This window comes from Oculina patagonica, chromosome 4, assembly GCF_052425735.1.
Source record: "Oculina patagonica isolate OP01 chromosome 4, crgOcupat, whole genome shotgun sequence".
In the NCBI taxonomy this organism is placed as follows: domain Eukaryota; kingdom Metazoa; phylum Cnidaria; class Anthozoa; order Scleractinia; family Oculinidae; genus Oculina; species Oculina patagonica.
In genome coordinates, this window is record NC_135761.1 from 50187888 (window position 1) to 50208373 (window position 20486).

Below are 20486 nucleotides of genomic sequence, written 5' to 3' on the forward strand. Positions count from 1 at the left end.
GAGTTTGTTAAAAGAGTGATTGTTTATGTCTTTATTTTTTGGTAATTTATATTCCATCTGGATTCAGACAACCGTAAAAATAAACGCCCAAAAATGAGGGCAATTATCTAAATCACCCTTAACATATGCAAGCAAAACATCTGCCAGAAGCGAGATTTTATCCAAGAAAATTGTTTAAGTACTACTTTAGTTAACTTGAGCACTTATAAATGTTACAAATGTTCCTGGCACTACATTTCATTAGACTTTTTTCTTTCGTCTTTAAAGATACATCTGATAGATATTAGCTCCGATGGACATTTCAGCTAATGTTTCTATGGATTCTATGACGTACATGTCAACCACTTACCCTTATAAATGAACCATTAAGAGCGAACTTTGCTTTTTGATTATTCTAGACGTTGCTGCAAATGCAAATGTGAAGTTCAGAAGTTCTTTCAAGACTGTTCACAGCCCACTAGTTTCTCTTATTTTTCTGCGAGTGGTGAGCACGGGAAAAGGATCGCTAGAAAACTAGATACCCGCTCAATAGAGAGCGACCATGTGAACAGTTGTACAGATTGAGCAGTTAGAAGCTGAACTGACTTTATACCTGAATATATGGCAGAGCAACCTCCACTGTGTAAATCCCAAACAAATTCCGCTTTAGCAATATGTTATTGTTTGCGGCTGAATGGTTCCACAAGTCAGAGGCTTTTAATGTTATGTAAATGTAAAAGAACTTTCTTCTTGTACAATTTTGTTTCTCGTTTCTAACAATTGCACGACTGTCCATGACCTTGTTTTTTGTCCAGTATTTTAATACCTGCTTCTATATAACTATAACTTGTCTTTCATATACATCTTGGTACATGTAGCTTTTAAAAATCAAAGCAGTGATAAATAATGGTGTAGCGATTCCAACACCAAATCTCGTAAACGGTGGAATCAAAATCTTCAGAAGACTTTTTGTTTTATATACAAGAAACGTAGCCTGTTCCAGGCTCTCGGTAGTTATGGGAGAGCGAATAACGCGCGCTTTCCCCTTCAACTCCCGAGAGCCTGGAACAGGCTACAAGAGACGTCGCAATCGCTACAAAATACACTAGAAAACAAACTTTGATGAAAGGCGGTGTAACCTCTTTTAAAGGGTTCCATAACAAAGGATAAGCTATTGTCGAAACTTCTGGGGTCGTATCCTGGATTTCGCTGTGAATATTATATCTCGAAGATGCGGCAAACAGGAAGATAGCAAACGCTTCTGCAGCAACGCACACAACTGAGATAGCCACTGCAGAGAGAAGCTCTTGACTAAGACAACTGTACCACCAGCTCACTGCAGAAACAATGTGCAGTCCTGCTATTTGTTTACCGTATTTACTCGAATAAGCGCCGCGGCGCTTATTAAATTTTTCGTGCCTCAAATGCGGCGCTTATTCGAGGGCGGCGCTTATTTGAGGGTGGCGCTTATTTAAAATTAAGCCGCCAGAAAGAATCTAATCTTTTACAGTAATTGAAAACAGCATCTTTTGGTTCTCAGTATTTGTCTGTTGCTGAAGGGAGAAGTGGCGCTCGGTGTCCTGGCAAAGTTTGCGGCTTTCACAACATTAACAGAGCTACGTATTGTAAGAATGTTGGATAGAAAAACTAGTGGGCGAGCGGTAAAACAATCGCTTTGAACTGTAAAACATCGCTTGTGCTGGAAAGAAACTTCCAAGTTTGTTTTAGAGTTGCTTTGTAGTGTTGTTTTTAGTTTAACGGAATTCATCGAATAAGCGCCGCATCGGTAATGCGGCGCTTATTCGGGGGCGGCGCTTATTAACTTTTTGGGCCCAACTGCGGCGCTTATTCGAGGGCGGCGCTTATTCGGGGGCGGCGCTTATTCGAGTAAATACGGTAAGTATAGAAGATACTTCTTGGTTTCGATGATAAGAATAGATTATAGTGATCACTGATATGTTGAAAGCCTGGGCAATCATCATACAAATTGACAGTACTCTGAAGATGTTGCAGGATTCTCTGGGTTTATCGAATCCTTCCCACCATTCCACAGCATCCGTGATGACAATCATAACTTGGCAAGCACAGTGACAAACGCCCAATATTTTGCATGTCTGAACAAATGTGTTCCTTTTGTTGTTCAATCTAAAGCAGCTCCAAAGCATTACAATGTTGAAGAAGACTCCTACCAAATCAAAGGCAACCACACAAATTACATTGATTGAGCTCATGAAGAAAACGTACATATTAGAATGTCCTACTGGTGGTCGAGATCAGTGGGCGCTTTCAGTTAATAAAAATGTTTCGGAGAGTTCACTGTGCGACAATAAAAAAACTTCTCCGCGCCTGACAGAGCTGCGCGTTGCCGCTTGACAAAGTTTTTGATTTATTTTTTGACAAATTGTTGACATCTCGTTGACGTTTCCACTTGTAATGGCTTTTGCTTGAACTGCCGAGCCAATCAAAATGCAAAGACTATGGGAGGCGGAGATATCAAATTGCTCGTTCGCTATTTCCATTTTAAAACCAAATTTACAGTGTAATATTTCGAACAGGGCCACTTGGAACAATGATTTTTTTTTCCTTGGACAAAGGATGGCGACCTTTTCGTAAAAAAATTAATGAATTAACAACGGTAGAGAATATATACAATATAGTTCCAGTACAACATTTGAAACGCAACAAAGTTGTGGAAGATGCAAACCTCTCATTTATTTGATTGGTTAATTCGATTCCAAAATTTTAGCAGATTTCGTAGGTTTTGGTTTGGCTGTTACAAAACAAGTCTTCAAGCTAAAGGTTTGAGTCAAAATAATTATCATACCCTGGCCAAATCCATAATCTGTCTGTTACAAAAAGCCAAAGAAATCCTAGTTCAGTCCGGTGGGCAACTTAACCCATAAAACACATTATGTTTGAACATGTAAAGGAAGATGTAACCTCAATTTGCCGATAGAAATCAACCTACGGCTAAATCTCTTTTTCAAGTTGCAATCCGTTTCCATCCGAGCCATCCGCAGCCAAAGATGTTAGTTTACAGTTTCAGTGCTCTAATATAGCAATTTTTAATAAAACGGACTATTATTGTTAGGTTTCCTGCGACACAAATATAAATTTTGGCTGTTCAAAAATCTGGTAAAATCCGTGACATAGTCCTTTTAATTGTATTGATTTGTTGTAAGAACTCTTACCAAGGTTTCTGTTTTGTTTCTTTGTTTGTTTTTCAGGGTATTACGGTCCAAGACCTCGACGGTCTATCAGCTGATGTGTTTGTAATGTCACCACCTTGCCAGCCTTTCACAAGGTACGTCTGCCAGCCTTTTGTCAAGTTTAGACTGCTCACGCGTCATGTATTGAATGTACGAATTCAAAATAACCACGAGACAAATGCCGGAAAAAACGGCCATTTTGCTGTCGACCGACTGAGAGCCAAGTGCGAATATTAATTGTAGTCTACACTAAAACAAACTCAGTAAAAAGGCCCTGTTTCGTTAGCAAATTACATCCACACTGTATACTCTAAATACAATAGGCCGAGATTCTGTCATTTAACTAACGTTGCAGCGAACCATGACAAAATAATTCGTAATCTGACATTATTTAGCCCAGTTTTAATAGTAATATAATTTTTGTTGTACTGTGTTTGTGAAATATCGCTCCTTCTATTCTCGTACCGTGAGTGTTCGCTCCTTTCTGTGCAAGTTTGAAGAAACGTTTAAGGAGCGACTCTCGAGAGTTCCGTTTCAGGATCGATTTCGATTGGTTTTGAAAACAATAGATTTGGCCCGAGGTGAAACACCACACAGTTTGTAGCCATGTATGAAAGCTAGGCATGCACAATTTGGAACTCCGATGCTTCCGTACACCAATCAGAACTATCCAGGTTCGCTCGCTCGTTTCACGACCGCTGGTCATGGGGAGCCAAGACTCGGGTTACGAGGCTATACTGTCAATTAAGTGTTGTTTTAATTTGACTTCAGGGTTGGTCTACAGGGGGCCTCCAAAGATCCAAGAACAAGAAGTTTTCTTCACATTCTCGAGCTCCTCCCGAGGTAGGTTTACTTAATAATTTAATATTGACAATAACGTTTAGTGTAATTATCATGTCATTGTAATGTACGTGTTGTGATCTTTGATATATGCTGTCATACAATTTGGAGATGCAATACGGTCAAAACATTAACTGTAAATACACATACATCTCTCATCTCTCAAGACATTCTCTAGGGCGGGGGGGGGGGGGGGGGCATTAAATTGAGGTCCTCAGACACAAATATTATATTTTTACCTTGGTGTTGACTCTTAGGAACCTAAGCCTGTCCTTTGTGGTGTCCAGCAGGGGTTTTCCATGTGTTTGTGGGTAAAAATACATGGAGTATATCAGGAGTATTGATAACCATAAGTATTGTTGTAAATTGTTTTAGCCAGCCAGTTTTCAAAATTTACTCGAAATAATGTTGCTAATGAAAGTTAATTAACACATACAGATGTTCTTGACCTGTTTAGGCTTTCTTGATGTATACACTCCGAGTGTTATTTAAGCTTATCAGGTCATTGCTACAGATGAATTAAAACTTAATGTTTTTTGCATGGCAGGATGTCAAAATCACCGAACTACATTTTAATGGAAAATGTGAAAGGATTTGAAACTTCTGATACAAGGTAATGAGGCTATTGTGACCAGCTGTACAATTAACACGCGCAGTGTACATGTGTAGTGCTACCAACTTTGAACCTTCTAATGTGAACACTTTTCATGGTTTTGTAAATGTAGCATAGTCATAAATCAAGTGACTCCTTTCATTGCTCTAATTCAACTGTACTTTATTCAATAATCAAGATACTGTCATTAAAGATGTGAATATTGTTCATCGTGGTGTAAGATAGGTAATGAACGTTTATTCGTTTGTCTCACGATAGAATCGCTTTGAGATGTTGATCGCGACGTTTCGACTGCAATACTGCTAGTCTTTATCAGGCGATGAGGTCGCAATAGAGATAGCGGAATTGAAATTCCTGAAGCATGGATACCTACGATCAGAAAGCATAACAGCCGTTCAACTACAAAGCGGACCTATGAGGGAACACCATCTGTTAGTCGGAATAATAATGAGGATCGAAATGCACCAATCACAGCGAACCAACGTACATAAATAGCGACGCGTAAACAATCGACCTCATCGCCTGATGAAGACTAGCAGTATTGCAGTCGAAACGTCGCGATCAACATCTCAAAGCGATTCTATCGTGAGACAAACGAATAAACGTTCATTACCAACCAAGAAACTATATATTCCTTACATGATCTCGTGATCAGTTATCATACTTTCACTAAGGAAATTAATTTTACAATATGATTCAATATGACTGGGCAATAGTAACGCATTGTAACGCAACGCAATACACTATGTCGTACAGTAAACCTGTCTCATTCGTGATAACATTGTTTCACTCTAGTCTTAACGTAGTATTAACCCCCACTTCATGGTTTCCCTTTAGTCCGACTTTATTTATCGCTTGATGTAGTTACAGTCTTTTAGACTAAACTACAATCACTGCAACTAGCACGCGGCGTATCCTAGTGGTAGGGCGCTAGAGTTGCAATCCGGTGGCCCCGGGTTCAGTCCACCTCCCTAACACTAGATGGATTTGTCTTCCGTCGTCCCGAATTCAACTCCTCCACGCTTTGTAAATAGCCAACTGGTCAGCCTCCTTCCAGTTGGGGTTTTTAACAAGTTTATGTTCGATTTGCAATATTTGTTTATTTATTTACAGTGTCCACAATTAACACAACAGTGCTAAGTACATTGACACTAAAATAAAGTTATTTTATTGTTAATATTCTTTTCACTCTAGAGAACATTTTGTGGCAACTTTAAAGGCTTGTGGTTACGGCTATCAGGTACACGTAAAATACGTAAACGGAAATTGTTTACTGTAAAACATTAGCAGAGCAATCGGCCTCTTTTCGTGAATTAATAAGTTGACAACTTTCCGTGCAACTGTTGCTACAGTGGTTAGTACATCCATTTCTTTGTTAAAGAGGCAGTATCACGAGAAGTCGTCTACGTTTTTGTTTATACTTTGCTACAACTGTGAGGGTGCACTCCATGATCACCAAAATAGCCTTTGAACAACAGAAGAAAGGCATAAGTTCTTTTCCTAAGATGTGAACAAGCCGTACTTAATGGGTTTTATGTGATTTTCTTCCAAGTATCCCTGTCAAACTTTAAAACGACAACGACACCTTCATTCTATTTTCAAGTAGCACTAAATTTTGGTGAGACTGCCGCTATAATTTCTTCAATTTGTTTTAGTATTTTCGATAACAGCCAGTTTGTTTCTTGACATTCTTTCTTGATAATCATTTCATTTCTACTACTCACTTAACACTTTGCCATTGCTGATCCTAGCAATAATTTTTAGGCAGGACGCATATTACTGTAGAAACTGTAGTAACCACTTCTCAGTAGCTCAGTACGTAGAGCGTCCGACCACTATGCGGGAAGTCAATTAGGCTTCAACCCTAGTGGGTAATCTTTTTTTTTTTTCGACCGTCTCACGTTCGTGTCACAGCTGATTAACATCTTATCATTATTTTACCGAGGTACAAGCTTATCATAGTTTCATTTCTATAACAGGAGTTCCTGCTATCTCCTTCTCAGGTATAGTGTGTTCGTTTCTTCTCTCTGATGTACAGAAAAAGATAATTTATTCATCGGGGTAGGGGATGGGGTGAATAGGAAAATCAGCTTTTCATTCATTGGTGAAAAACCTAAGAATCCTTCAAGATCTGGAGAGGAGAGAAAGGAGTTTGTCGATTCAAGAAACAAGTTTGAAGATGCCTAAAGATCCTTGAGGATATTTCTCAAGATTTTCACCATGAGAATTGACTGAGTTGGCTATTTTCTTTAGATCAGTTGCTTAGAGCCAGTTAGTAACTTGGATGTATACAATTGCAGTTCATGTGCTTTGTGGACAATTATAAAGCTAACAGTACCTTGTTTCTTTTAGTTTGAAATCCCAAATTCTCGACTGAGGTACTACCTACTAGCTAAAAAGAAACCGCTTCAGTTTCACTTCCCTACAAGTGATGAGGTAATAATAATGTCCAATTTTTGCTCTTTTGAGTGACAGTATTCTGGAGGTGTCTGTTTATGGATGGTTGGGTAATTGAGTGTAACCGAATAAATAAGGTTGAATTCCATACTGATTAACAGTAAATAGCTCTGCTTTTGTGCAAAGGGAATGGTCGTGATACTTGGCAAACTTCAAAGGAGCAAACAAACATTCTGAGAGTTGTGTTGGAAGGTCCAAGACCGTGCACAATCTTTTGTTATACCTCAGACACTGGTTGAATTACGTAACTGTGACAATTCTACTGGTATAGTGGTTAGATGCTCGAACTTATGCAAACACCTATTGTGTTTTGTGCACGGTTAAGGCTACAAAGCCAACAAAACATGTAACAAGGAAGTTTGGTGAGCTCCTTAACTATCTCCCTCTTGTTGTGTGAATCAACACAAAAATTAGTAAGACCAGCGTTTTCAGTTGCTTGCGTGAAAGAAGAAATACCAAACCAGCTGGTTGTTGTTGTTGTTGTGGTGGCGGTGGTGGTGGTCGTCGTCATTGTTGTTTTTGTTGTTGTTTGACTGTATACTTTTTTCTGCAAAAGTATAGACGAATAGTATTGATTGATCGGATATTAAGGAACTTAGAATCTATAAACTAAAAGTTAAAGTTAAAAAACAGGGACCCAGGCTTTTTTTAAGAGCTAGCATAAAAAACTATTATTCGCGCTAGTAAGTTAATATAATTAATTTGTTTTTGTTTGTTTGTTCGTTTTTATTTTGACAGATCATGGAGAGCTTGCCGTCTTGCAATGATCTTCTGCGCAGACAATGCAGTGATTGTGGAAATGATTATGAAGCGAAACCCAAAAATAAAACAAATGCAGGAAAAGCTGCTAGCAATGGACAGTCACCTGCGATGGAATGCAGTGCGGATAGCACTGACACAGAGACACGTAATACCGTCTGCTCCAAATGCTTTCAAGCTACAGGAAATTCCACATTGGATGGCTCAGTGAATGAGCCTGTTTTTGATATATCTAGAACCAAAAACTGTAGAACAATTGCTGACTACTTGGAGAAAGGTAAAGATGACAACTACTTCGAAGAGTACCTGCTTCCGGCAAAAGTTTTGAGCAAATTTGCTCTTCTTTTAGGTAAGTGTATGATTCATATTATCATTTCCTTCCTGGTAAACTTGAAGTTATTTTCTTGGTATTCTATATTAACAGTTCTTTTCTCTCACTTTACAGACATTGTCAATCACCAGTCCGAACGTTCTTGTTGCTTCACAAAGGCGTAAGTGTTTCGGGTGCCAAAGGCACGGCTAAAAATTGCTTCAATTGACAAATGCTGATTACCGACGACTGGCGTTCAGCTTAAGCCACTTAAGACTTACGACAGCGAAGAGCACTAAACTGAACCAATCAAAAACGATTCAAAGCAAACACAAAGTGTAAACGGCGAGAATGCATAAAAAAATCGCTTATGCCAAATCGCAGGGAGAAACAAATTTCATTGTTAGGGCTGGAGAAATGCGATAAATTATGACTTAAATGCAATGTTGTCAAGTTACAGTAAACCTTTCTCCATTGTAACCTAGATTATTCTGTTTCCCTTCCAAGCAGCTATGGGCATTATGCCGAGGGAACTGGCTCGGTGCTCAAGATGGCAGATATTGATGTAAGATTTCATTTGATTTCTGGATGTGCTATTTCTGCTACTGTTTCATGTTTGATTCTTCTTTGATGTCTTCGTGATTGATTATGAGAAAAATATTTTGATCGAATATCTTCTTTCGGATATCTTAATTTTTGTATTGTTATTTAAACTGTTTTGTTTGTTTTTGTTTTTGTTTGTCAGTTGTTTGGAAGGCGATATTACTCCTCAAGTAACTTAACATGCCCTTGAGCGTCACATCTTGATTAGTTTCCTCAGAGACTGCAAAAAAGCTACCTTGTCCGGTCCAAAAATGATCCAGTCTCAAATTGATATAAATTTCGTCATCAACCTCCTCCCATTTGCTTCTTTTAATTACCGTAACTTCAGTTTACATTTTACATCGCTCTCTTCATAGGACACACAGATCTTCTCTAGATACAAAGATCTCACGGACGATAAACACAAATCAGAACTGTTGTCGGTGTTGAAGTTGAGGTATTTCACTCCACGAGAGGTGGCAAATCTGCATGGTTTTCCGTCTGAATTTTGTAAGTGTACATTTGTAAATCTTTAAGCCAGTACACCAGAAGGGTGTTTTGTAGTGACATCTCGCGGCGACGTGTAGCAGCGAAAAACAAAAAGCATGAACTGTGCACACAAGAGGACATCGCGTAACTGAAAAAATTCGTCTCCGTGAAGTGTCCCGCTCCATTGTCTTTTTGTCTGTTTTTGTTGTGATTTTGTCCCTGCTACATGTATGTCCCTTTGTGTGAACAGAACATGGTTATGTCGTTGTAAGCAGCCTCTCCTATCTCACGTTAAGAGACGATGAAATGAGAGGGAAGGAACAATGGAAATTTCCAGAGAAAGAAGGGGCTGATCCCTTATAAGGGAGGGTTCTCCCTCCCCGTTTAGTCGCAAGACATGTCGTTAAGTAGCCTGGTATATCATTTAAGGACAACCTGGTCTGAATATCTTCGGCATGTTGGTCAAAAGCATACACTCTATACTGCTATAATTCTTAATGGGTGTTTTGAAATGTCCTCCACAAAGGCCCCGCTATGACGTCAAATTCCACTTCAAAATTGCCTCATTTTAATTAACCAATCAACGTGCTTTATTCCTCTACGCTTCATGTACGCTTGTTGGTTATAGAGACAAAAATGAAAACGTCACTGCGCTTGTTTTAGTGTCTCAAACTTCTGACGTAAGAAGTCCAGACACTCCTTTGGACTGCGTTCCGGTGTAAATCCAGTTGAATTTTATTTTATTATTGTATTTTCCAGGCTTCCCTCCGTCGTTGTCAGTTAAACAACAGTATCGCCTGCTTGGAAACAGTCTTAACGTTCACGTGGTGTCCGAGTTATTGAACTGTCTCTTCCAGTCTCACATGTAATGCAACATCATCAGAGACCCAGGGGCACTTAGTGGGGCTTGCGAAGGAAAAAACGGGCAGAGATCGTAGGGATGGAAGTTTTGAAAACTTTCGTCGTTTCAATATATTTCTGCCCCTTTATTCCTTGACTTGCCACACTAACTGCCCCTGGGTATCCGAGGGTGGTGATGACTCTCACTGTTGTTTACAAATCATTTGGAACTGGCACTACTCGCATCAAACTTGCCGCATCAGATTTCTTGCACAATTCAAATACAAATACAAATACAATACAATTTTATTGTCCATACGTGGGACGAGGTCTCCCTCAATGTCCGAGCCAGAGGCTCATGTATAAAACGTAGGACTAAAATTGAAATACACTTAAGTATATGCACCATTTTCTTGCTTTTGTTGTTGTTGTTGTTGTTGTTAACGAACTTCTGGAGATTTTGCACATCTTCGAAGAAAGAACCTGCAGTTTTTTGTCGAGGTTACCATGCGGTACAACGTTGCTTGGTAACTTGGCGTGGAAATCTTTCGTTTGAACGAAAAGAAATATAAATTACACTTGCCGAGGGTAATAATATTTGTTGCCAAAATAAAAAAACAAAACAAAATGAATGTTTTAACTTAAATAAAACAATATGTTCTTGAAAATAAAGATAGTTTCTTTGAGTAAACTTGTTTTGTGGTATGTCAACAGCGCTTCGGGGTGTTTAAAAAGTATGCAGGAACTGCGATGACTGAAGTCGACAACCAACGAAATATTCCTTGTTCTCAGCCCCCAAATGTGTACCAGGGTTTGAGTGCGCGCCATGATACCGGCCGGGGTTTATTAGGTTACTTCTGCGACGCAGGCTAGTAGCCCGTACCCTCCACTATGAATGGAACTTGACAGGAGAGAAATTCATTATTAGCATAAATGTTTTGTTATATTCCGCAACGGACACCAGTAAATGAAATTAAAATCTTAGTGCTTCTCATCTCCATGCTACACGTATACGTTCGCACGCTTTTCGACCATGGGACAAGTAATCTATATACATGTTTTGTGAACTTAAAATAAACGTCACACAACGGATGCAGAAGTTATGACGTTTTTTCAATGGGGTCTTATTTTGTTTTTAGAAAATTTGTCAAACAAGGAATGGAAATGATTTAATGATTTTTCAACTGGAAAAGTTGCGCTACCTTGTGACGTGAGATCCGCGCGGGTATCCGCTGTACGATGCACGCAAGCGACCTGCAAGGTCAAGCGCCGTCTCGTAATTGTTTGCACAGGCCGACAACACTGGCCCATTGTGTTAATTAAAGTACAGATGTGATCATGTAAGTCTACTGAATTAAGTAATGCTCATGAAAATATAATTTGTTTCTTTCGTTTATACTTCCTATTTAGTTATTTCTAACTTTCCAAGAGTATCTTGCTTCGTGATTAACAATTATCCCTGTAGCTAGTTCTCAGTCCCATTCGGTTCTACTGATCGGTCCATCGCAACCCATGGTCCCTCGTGACAAATTGATCGTCATCCCTTACTGTAAAAGTGATATAGATTAAAATGAAGATCAGATTCTGGTTTGCAAAATAACTCAACATTTTTTCGATGCACTCCTCGAAGGTTTTGGTTAACAGTGTACTATTTGCTCTTTTAATTGTGTTTTCTTTATAAGATGTGCTCTATTACTGACCTCAAAATTTTTTTAATAATATCTGACAAATTACCAGCCGAACATTTAACTGATACCTTAGATGTCGGCCAGACATCGCATATTAAATGACCTCGCTTCGGTCATATGCATGTCAGTTGCGAAATTGAACTTCTTCTATAAATCTACTTACTTCTATTAATAGGTATTGCCCGTTTTATGCATGTTGGAGACTTTTTGTCGTTGATCAGTCAAGTTTAGACAAGGAAATCGCGGACGGAAACTCACGAAAATCGCGCGGAAGTAAGTTCACTCTATATTTACCTATTAAAACCAGTAAACATGTAAAGGGACCGTGGAGCTCATAGTTCTAAGGGGCACAATGTAAGTAATGTTAGTTAAGAATGAACAATTAAGTCGTTCACCATTTTTTTAAGCCGAGACTGTTCAGTTTGCAATAGGTAGAGCGTCTTAACAGGTGTACGGCAAAAACTATCTTGAAGTACGTAGATCAGAAGGACAAAACAACATCAACTGTGTGCGTGTTGAATTTTCGGAGTGTCAGCCGCATAGTTGATAGTTAAGCGGCCTAGTTGATATAGACTTTTCTCTTGTGAACAAGCCCCTACATAATCTACTAGGCTTTCTTTAATATACATCAGTAGGGAATATATTGATGATTGTGTAGCCCTCGCTCTCCTATTTTTCACGCGGAAATAAACGCGCGAGAGAACAAGAGACGGCTGCATGAACGCTAAATAACTTTCGCGATGGCAGGAAAGATTGCGTGACGAGAGACACGTTTAAAGTTGTGGACGATTTTTTTAATTTTAGAAGCAGTTGATTCCGGCGACCTACTTAAAATATCTGCAATTGTCATATTCCATAAGTAAATCGTTACTAACTTATTGTCACTATACTTGTTGTTGCTTTAAGAATATTTGTAAATAAATGTTGTACCTTTTTTATTGTGGTTACCAAGGTAACCACTATGCTACGGTCTGGGCTCCGCGTTCTGGGTAAGTAAGTGTAAGTGTAAGTGTTAGTAAGACTTTTCGTAGCACGAAGTAAGAACGAGAGCGTACCGAAACGGCACGAGAATTTCTTAAGTTCTTCTGGTAGCTTTTTACGATTACAATACTATTCTTTAATAATAATAATAATAAATAATAAAAGCTTTTATTTATACACGATAAATGTTTTGCAGCATAGCTGATGTGGTCGTGTTTACAAATTACTATTGAAGCTAACTAAACCCTTAAATAACAAATAAAGACTACAAACTAAGCATTCCAAACAAACGAAAATACACAGCCCCTAAATCCCTAATACTTTCAAAGCACCTTTGAAACTTGCCAACGATTCTTTAAGGCGGGCCTCGTTATTCAAAGAATTCCATAATGTGGCCCCTTCATAAGTAATCGACTTTTTGAGAAAGTCAGTCTTTGGTCTTGGTACTGACAAGCAATTTTTCCTTCTAAGATTGTAATTAGTCTTCTGCTCCGTCCACAAGTGTTGTAATTGGACCGGAGCACCTCCAGATACACATTTGAAGACAAAACAAAGTACCCTGCGGATGTACATTTGCCTCAATGGTATCCACTTTGCTTGACGCAGTACGTCTTCTGAAGGGGTTAACCAGTCTAAGCCGAAAATTATCTTGGCGGCACGCACATGGATTTTTTCTAAGTCACTAAAAAGTGTTGAGCCACACGACCCCCAGACTATCATACCGTACATTACAGACGGTAAAATTACTTTAAAATAAAAGTCTACTCTCGCAGGAATTGGCAAAAAATACAATGATCTCAAAAGGTTCAGTTTCTGGGTGAAACGTTTACACAGTCCTTTGACATGAATGTTCCATTTGAGTGCACTGTCTATTTGGATACCTAAACACCTTGCTGAAGTAACTTGCCTGATGTTATTTTCCCCAAGCTTAATGCTTTGTAAAGGGCCAGTAAATGATCCTCGGTATAGCAGCATATATTCTGTTTTTCCCGGGTGTGGCGTCAGCAAATTTTGACAACACCAGCGATATAATTTCCGTAAGATGTAATTTAGCACGGTGGCTACCATGTCCGGACTTGTGGCCGCGACGTAGATGGTTGTGTCATCAGCATACATGTGAAGCTCTCCTTCACTACCATCGGTTATATTTGGCAGATCGTTGCAGAACAATGCAAAAAGTAGAGGACCAAGGACAGATCCTTGTGGTACGCCAAATTTCACTGTCTGTAGGCTGGATCGACTGCCGTTAATTACCGTGATCTGGTGTCTTTCTGAAAGGTAGTCCTTGATCCAAGACCAAAGGTCTCCTGAAATGCCAAGCCCTTGGAGTTTTTGTAGCAGCAGCGAGTGGGATATAGAATCAAAGGCTTTGCGGAAGTCCACAAACACTATTCCCACCACCAAGTTACTGTCCAGCGCTGTTCTCCAGTCTTCAGTCATCTTCACCAGCAGCAGTTCTGTCGAGTAGCCCTTTCTATATTCCCACTGGTTCCTGCTTCTTAAGTCGTGATTTGTTATATGCGTGGTGATGATGGAGCCTATACATGACTCCATCAGCTTCCCAGGAACGGACAAAAGGGATATCGGACGATAGTTATGCTTGTCTGTCTCGTCACCACTTTTATACAATGACGACACATTAGCTAATTTCCAAGTAGCAGGGACAGAATTGGATGCAGTACTTGCAGTGAAGACAGACATCAGTGACGGTATGATGACATTACCAGCATACTTTAGAAGTTTAGAGGAAACGTGGTCCGGGCCACTTGCTTTGTCTGGTTTCAACTTAAAAAGCGCCTTCTTGAGAATATCTGTTGTTAGATAAATTGTCATTACCGTGGGTGTGACACGGGATAGGTTTGCTAAGGGGTGCCATCGCTCTGCTTGAGGAAGGCCGCTGGCTAGTTTCTCTCCTATTGTAGCGAAATGTTCGTTCAAAATGTTCGCAATAGCCAGATCTGATGTTTCGGTTTCTCCGCCAGGTCCCTTTATCGCCATAATTGGTAAGGATGTTTTATAGCAAGCAGATTCCTTTATCAGCCTCCAGTAGGACTTGCAATCTTTTACCTCGGCAAATAGCTCTGTGTAATATTTGCACTTTGCCTTTCTGACGTCTAACGTTACTTTGTTTCGCAGCTCGCGGTATATTTTCCAGAGTTCCTCATTGTTTGTTCTTCTGGCCATCAGTAGGATTTTAAACCTCTGGTTCATTGTATGGCGTATCTGCGGTGTTATCCACGGGAGAGACTGACTTCTGATCTTCACTTCCCTGTAAGGTGCGTGTCTGTTACAGATGTCGTTAAAGATGTTTGACCACGCCCAGTAACAGTCATCAGGATCATCAAACGCAGAACACACAGACCAGGGGGCGTCCTCCAAATCCCTGATGAATTCACACCGATTGAAGTTCTTAAAGGTGCGGCCTTTGACTATTTTCGGAGGTGGTCTTCGGACTCTTGTTTGAACACAAGCATACACTAACATGTGATCCGAGATACCAAGCTCCAGATTACGTGTGTTGCTGATAAGCCCTGCTCTGCTTGCGATGACTAGGTCTATAAGTGTAGAGGTGTCACGTGTCACTCTTGTTGGCTCGTTATTAACCACGGTATAGTCAAATTGAAGTAGTGATGTCTGTAACTTACTACCGGTGGTTGACAACACAATGTCACCATTTCGTTGCGCGTAATCGCAATTGAAATCACCCAAAATGACAACGTTCTTGTATTTCATCCATACCTTCTCCAGAATCTCGTGAAACCGTTCATAAAATGCTCCATCCGATGGAGGTCTATAGATTGTTCCAACTACAAAAGCGTAAGAGTCGATTAACAGCTTCAGCCACATCCCCTCGACTTCTTGTGTTTCCAAGACTCTCAGGCGGGATGAACATATGTAACTGGCCACATATACCACGCAACCCCCACCAGCTGTGCCAACGCCTCGGTCCCTTCTTATTATCTTATAGTCTTTGACTTCTAACTGACGGTCCGATATCGTGTCATCCAAATGGGTCTCTGTTATTGACAACACATCAAAGCGACACAAATACAATAGGAGTTTAACCTCTTCCAGTTTGTTTCTCAGGCTGCGGATGTTAATATGAGCAATGTTTAGGTTTCTTGATCGCGGATTAATAGCTTTTGCAAACTGTTCCAGGTAATCCTTACTGACTCTCACACCATCCTTACTTGGTCCAGGATTTGTGCTGATGTCGCCACTAAGTAGTAAGATTCGGCGTGCTGCAGTAGAGTTAGCATAATACGCCACAGGTTTTGTGGATAACTTGGTGTGTTGACGTAAACTTTTCCGCCATCCGCATTTAGAACAGTTAGTTTGTACTACAGCCGCATTATCTATCAATCGCGGGACACTTCTCCCACTTCCTGTCGCTGCCCACAGAATAAGTAGTACTACCAATGTGCTCCGGCATTCATATATTCTTCTTGCAAGGTGTGTCATCACAATCACCACCGACCGTTGTTTTATGACAGTTTTTACTGTTTTATCACACCCATGCGCACGTAGTTTGTATCACAAAAAGCGTTTTCACATGGTGCGCGCGCTGGTGCGAGTAATAGAGCTGATAGAGAGTTCTTCAAAGCGCGCTCTAAGTTCGTTATTTTTTTTGCGCGCGCAGCGCCCGTTCCTCCACGCGTTGACAGTAGCGTCAGTCGTTAGCCTTCGCGTACAAAGCCGTTACAACTCGCGTAGATCAGATGTGGTTACGCGATCAACAGAAAACTGTTCCGTTATATCCAAGTTTTCCGATAAGTGCCCAGAAAAAGCCTCTCAATTCGTCAAGAAACGTCGCAGAAAGCTCGTTAGTTCAGCCCACTGTGTCAAGTGTCACGTTACAATAGCTGCTTAATAGATGGGCCAGCTCAATCAGGTCTCAGTAAGGCACAAAAAGCAGAAATTTCCAGAGCCAAAACATGCGTGGCTACACGCAATGAATGACGCCATAAAAAAAAAAAAAAAAAAAAAAGAAGAAGAAGGATGTATGAGTTACGGTGATGGATTATTAGGAGTTAGTTAAATACGAGGATTCCGATTGATAAAAGCCACTTTCACAATCATTATGGCGCTTTCGAACTGTCCACGATCGACAATAGACTGCTTTGATGAACCGCTGGCCGAACGTATAGTTGGAACATGATGCTTGGCACGTGCATATGGCCGAACGTAGTTGGAACATGATGCTTCGCACGTGGATATTGCTTCGAAGTAACACTTTTCGAGGCACGAGGATTTACATAATAACTTCTGGCCATAAAACTCTTTCCCGTACAGCCCGTTTATTATATATCGTTTCTTCAGCAACGATGGCGAAAACAAAAATGTGAAAACTCTATTCTTCGTCCGATCGCTACAAAGTTTGGTAGAATGCGTGACATAGTTATTACCCAATCCCCCCGCAAATTCAAATGTGGCCTACACGACGTGCCGTTTATATTTACTTTATACGTTCTAAACCTTGCTTGTTGCTTGGAATGAATGTCTGAATTTATCTCTGAGTATAAGGAGATCGTTATATTTTGCAACAAAGGGTCCTTGGGACAACAGAGTTAAAAAAATATTCGAAATTCGAATTCTGCGACGTTACTTGGCCGAAAAATATATGCTAAGTTATACAAATTAGAAGCTTAGATAAATTGTAATAAATTCTATATTTATTTACTGCAGACACTAACCACATGCCCTCATCTTAGAGGGCTTTCACTGTTATTTACAAATGTCTTTTAAGCAACAACGTGTATAGTAACAATATATGTAATGATTTACTAATGGAATATTTACACCTTATTGCAAAAAGGTTGTCATAGAAAAAAAGGAAAAAGTCAAATAGGAATTGATTAAAGGAGAAGTTCACTCCAGAATGGCCATTTATTTTCTCTACGCCAATAAAAAGTTTATACAAAGAAATGTTATTCGCCAAAATTTCAGCCTCCAACGTGCGCTATAACCCTACGAAATCTTCCCCAAAACTCAACAACTGAACGCCGCCATCTTGGAGCTGGTAATGTAGCGTGACGTCAAAGAGCTCAGTCTGAAGTTTGGCGAGAACATTTAAATGCTTGAAACTCTTCGTTTCTTCGTAGTGGCTTTTGTTTGTCAAAATGCCTGTTTGTGCATCTCCATTTTGCTCAAACAGAGCTCTAAGAAATACAAAAAAGAAGGAGTTTCGACTATTAAAATATTCCCGCCGAACTTCAGGCTAAGCTCCTTGACGTCATGCATACATTACCAGCTCCAAGATGGCGGCGTTCAGTTGTCGAGTTTTGGGAAAGATTTCGTAGGGTTATAGCGAACGTTGGAGGCTGAAATTTTGGAGACTGACATATCTTTGTGTAAACTTTTTATTGGCGTAAAGAAAATAAATGGCCATTCTAGAGTAAACTTCTCCTTTAAGCGCATGCATAGTTTTTTCAGTTTCGTACACAGCATAAAAAAGGTGGACTCAAATGTACAGATAAAAAAATTGTGAGTTTCCTATAAATGCTACTTATGTTAGTACGCGATGAAAGTAGTTATGAAAGTACGCTAATTAACTCCTATTTTACCTGACAACGTTTTTTGCAATTAGGTTTATTTATTTATTCATGTATTAATTATTTATTAATTTACATTTTTATTATTTAGACTTCACAGGAAAGCTTCAAAGAACACCAACTCTTCCGTAATGGATTTTAACGCCTGGTTTATTATATGGAGTTTGATGTTTGGATTCTTAGCACTACTGACCGTCGCTGGAAATGTTCTCACCATTCTGATCTTTCTCAAACAGAGTCTTCGAAAACGTGCTCATTACCTTTTGATAAGTTTGGCTGTTGCTGACCTATTGGTTAGTCTGCTGAGTGTTCCTCTTTACATCGCAGCCATCAATACATCATTATTTGCATTTTCATGGCTGTTCAACTACACTGACATTTTTACCGGTCTGACATCGATTTTTACCCTTGCTGTTATTTCATGGAGGGAATGTGCGCCATTGGATGGCCTTTACGCCACAGAACGCTAAGCTTGCGTGCATACAAATTTGCCATCGTCACGCCATGGGTCTTTGCAGCGATAGTCACGTCTTTACAGGTATTGCGTCTTAACAGTATCATAGGAAATGACGGCTCTGTTATCGTCGTTATTTTGTCGCCTACCGCGCCTCTACTGGTGATTTGTTTTGCTTATTGCGTTATATGGTGGAAAGAAAGGTCGCGGATGGGTCAACGGAGTCAGCACATGGAAAGAGAAACAAAATTGACTAAGACTTTGTTTCTGATAGTAGCAGCTTCTCTGTTGACTTGGCTTCCATTTCAAATCTTCAGTGTAGTTCTTTTCTTCCTTCCCGCTCAAAATGAATGGTTTGCAATTATGTATAGCATCAAGTTTTTACAGTTCAGCAATTCGCTGGTAAATGTGATAATTTATCCATTTAGAATTTCAGAATTTAAGGTTGCTCTGCTAAGAATGTTTCAATGTTCTGTAACTCCATTTAGAAGTGAACCAAGCAGGCGTAGTCAAGACACCGCTTTGTAACATACCTTGTGAAACTCTACCTGGCGGGATTAGCCAAGAGCAGGCTTTCGTTGGGGCAGCGCGCTTGTGGCGCCGAAACTCGCGGCTTTCGCACTCGCGCGTTGCGCCCTAAAGAGAGCCTGCTCGCAGGGTATGATGGGATTTTTTGCCCTCCCTGTTATGTTTAAATAAAAAATGATGATGATGATGATGATGATTTTGACCTCCCTATTCCCTTCTGATTGTGTTAAAAAATCCCGGTCAAGTTTTTTCCCTGGTGTACAATTAAGTTTACCATTTGAGGCGTGCTCCCCTGCTAAAAACTTACGATCTTTGTTCGTAATTTAAAAGTTTCAGAAACAATCATTTTTTTACGTTTGCTATTGGCTACCTGGTGACATATAAAGCTGCCTTCAAAGCGCATGAAGTACGTTTCAAACCCTGCTCAATAATCTGGCAATTGCGAAGTATTGAGGTATTATATATAATTAAAGCAAGAATACACGGATACAAATGGTTGAAATTTATTACAAATCCAGGTTATATTTCACACAATATTAAAACATATTATTGACCAAAAATCGAAACCCAACCTACAATAATGCACATCACCAAATATCTACGTTACAATAGAGTGGTTTTAACTTGACAATAGAAATAATCTCCACTGTCCACAACCTCAAAGGTCCATTTCCCGGTCTTAGCCAGTGGACAATGTGACTTACAGTGTAAAATGAAAGAAACATTGTAAATGAAATCGATGTCGGGAACTGACATGTGGCACTATCAAATACACAACGTTCCCTGTACTATTACTATTTCTTCTCTCTTCTTTTATTTTCTCCTTCATTCTCTTTGGCATTGTAAAATTCATTCATTATTCATGATGGTGCAAACAAATCCCAGCACAGTATTCAGATCACATGTACACAACTGTAAACCCCAATACAAATCAAACAATACAAACTCCTGCTCAGCTACTTAGTATTCATTAACTTTTGATACAGATCTCTTCCGAATCGCATAACAATACTTTTGATACAGATCTCTTCCGAATCGCATAACAATACTTTGCATTCAATTTATTGTTTTCATTTCACAAGTAGAATAAAATATTCGCGTCCGATCAGTATGGCCGTTACAATGGCTCGCCTATCGGCTCGCCATTGTAAACGCCCATACAGATCTGCCGCTCATATTTTATCTACTACTTATGAACTAGTGAT

The 20486-nt window shown here is 39.7% G+C and overlaps 1 protein-coding gene and 1 pseudogene across 3 annotated transcripts in view; both read left to right on the top strand.

Moving 5' to 3' along the window:
- Nucleotides 1–11154, top strand: part of LOC144650435 (tRNA (cytosine(38)-C(5))-methyltransferase-like) — a 31804-nt gene extending 20650 nt beyond the window's left edge. The window contains exons 4-14 of one of the 2 annotated variants that reach the window (XM_078510113.1): nucleotides 3207–3283; nucleotides 3960–4031; nucleotides 4576–4641; nucleotides 5836–5881; nucleotides 6621–6644; nucleotides 6994–7077; nucleotides 7837–8206; nucleotides 8303–8348; nucleotides 8678–8732; nucleotides 9127–9259; nucleotides 9998–11153. In XM_078510113.1, coding sequence (XP_078366239.1) covers nucleotides 3207–3283; nucleotides 3960–4031; nucleotides 4576–4641; nucleotides 5836–5881; nucleotides 6621–6644; nucleotides 6994–7077; nucleotides 7837–8206; nucleotides 8303–8348; nucleotides 8678–8732; nucleotides 9127–9259; nucleotides 9998–10107 — 1083 coding nt within the window. In that variant the 3' untranslated portion in view covers nucleotides 10108–11153. Of the gene's footprint in view, nucleotides 1–3206; nucleotides 3284–3959; nucleotides 4032–4575; nucleotides 4642–5835; nucleotides 5882–6620; nucleotides 6645–6993; nucleotides 7078–7836; nucleotides 8207–8302; nucleotides 8349–8677; nucleotides 8733–9126; nucleotides 9260–9997 lie in introns of both variants that reach the window. The other variant, XM_078510115.1, reaches the window with a different exon arrangement.
- Nucleotides 11155–11828: 674 nt separating this feature from the next.
- LOC144650451 (adenosine receptor A1-like) lies at nucleotides 11829–19471 on the top strand (annotated as a pseudogene). The gene is made up of 2 exons (XR_013570107.1): nucleotides 11829–12043; nucleotides 18400–19471. The product of XR_013570107.1 is annotated as an adenosine receptor A1-like (transcript).
- Nucleotides 19472–20486: the final 1015 nt, after the last annotated feature.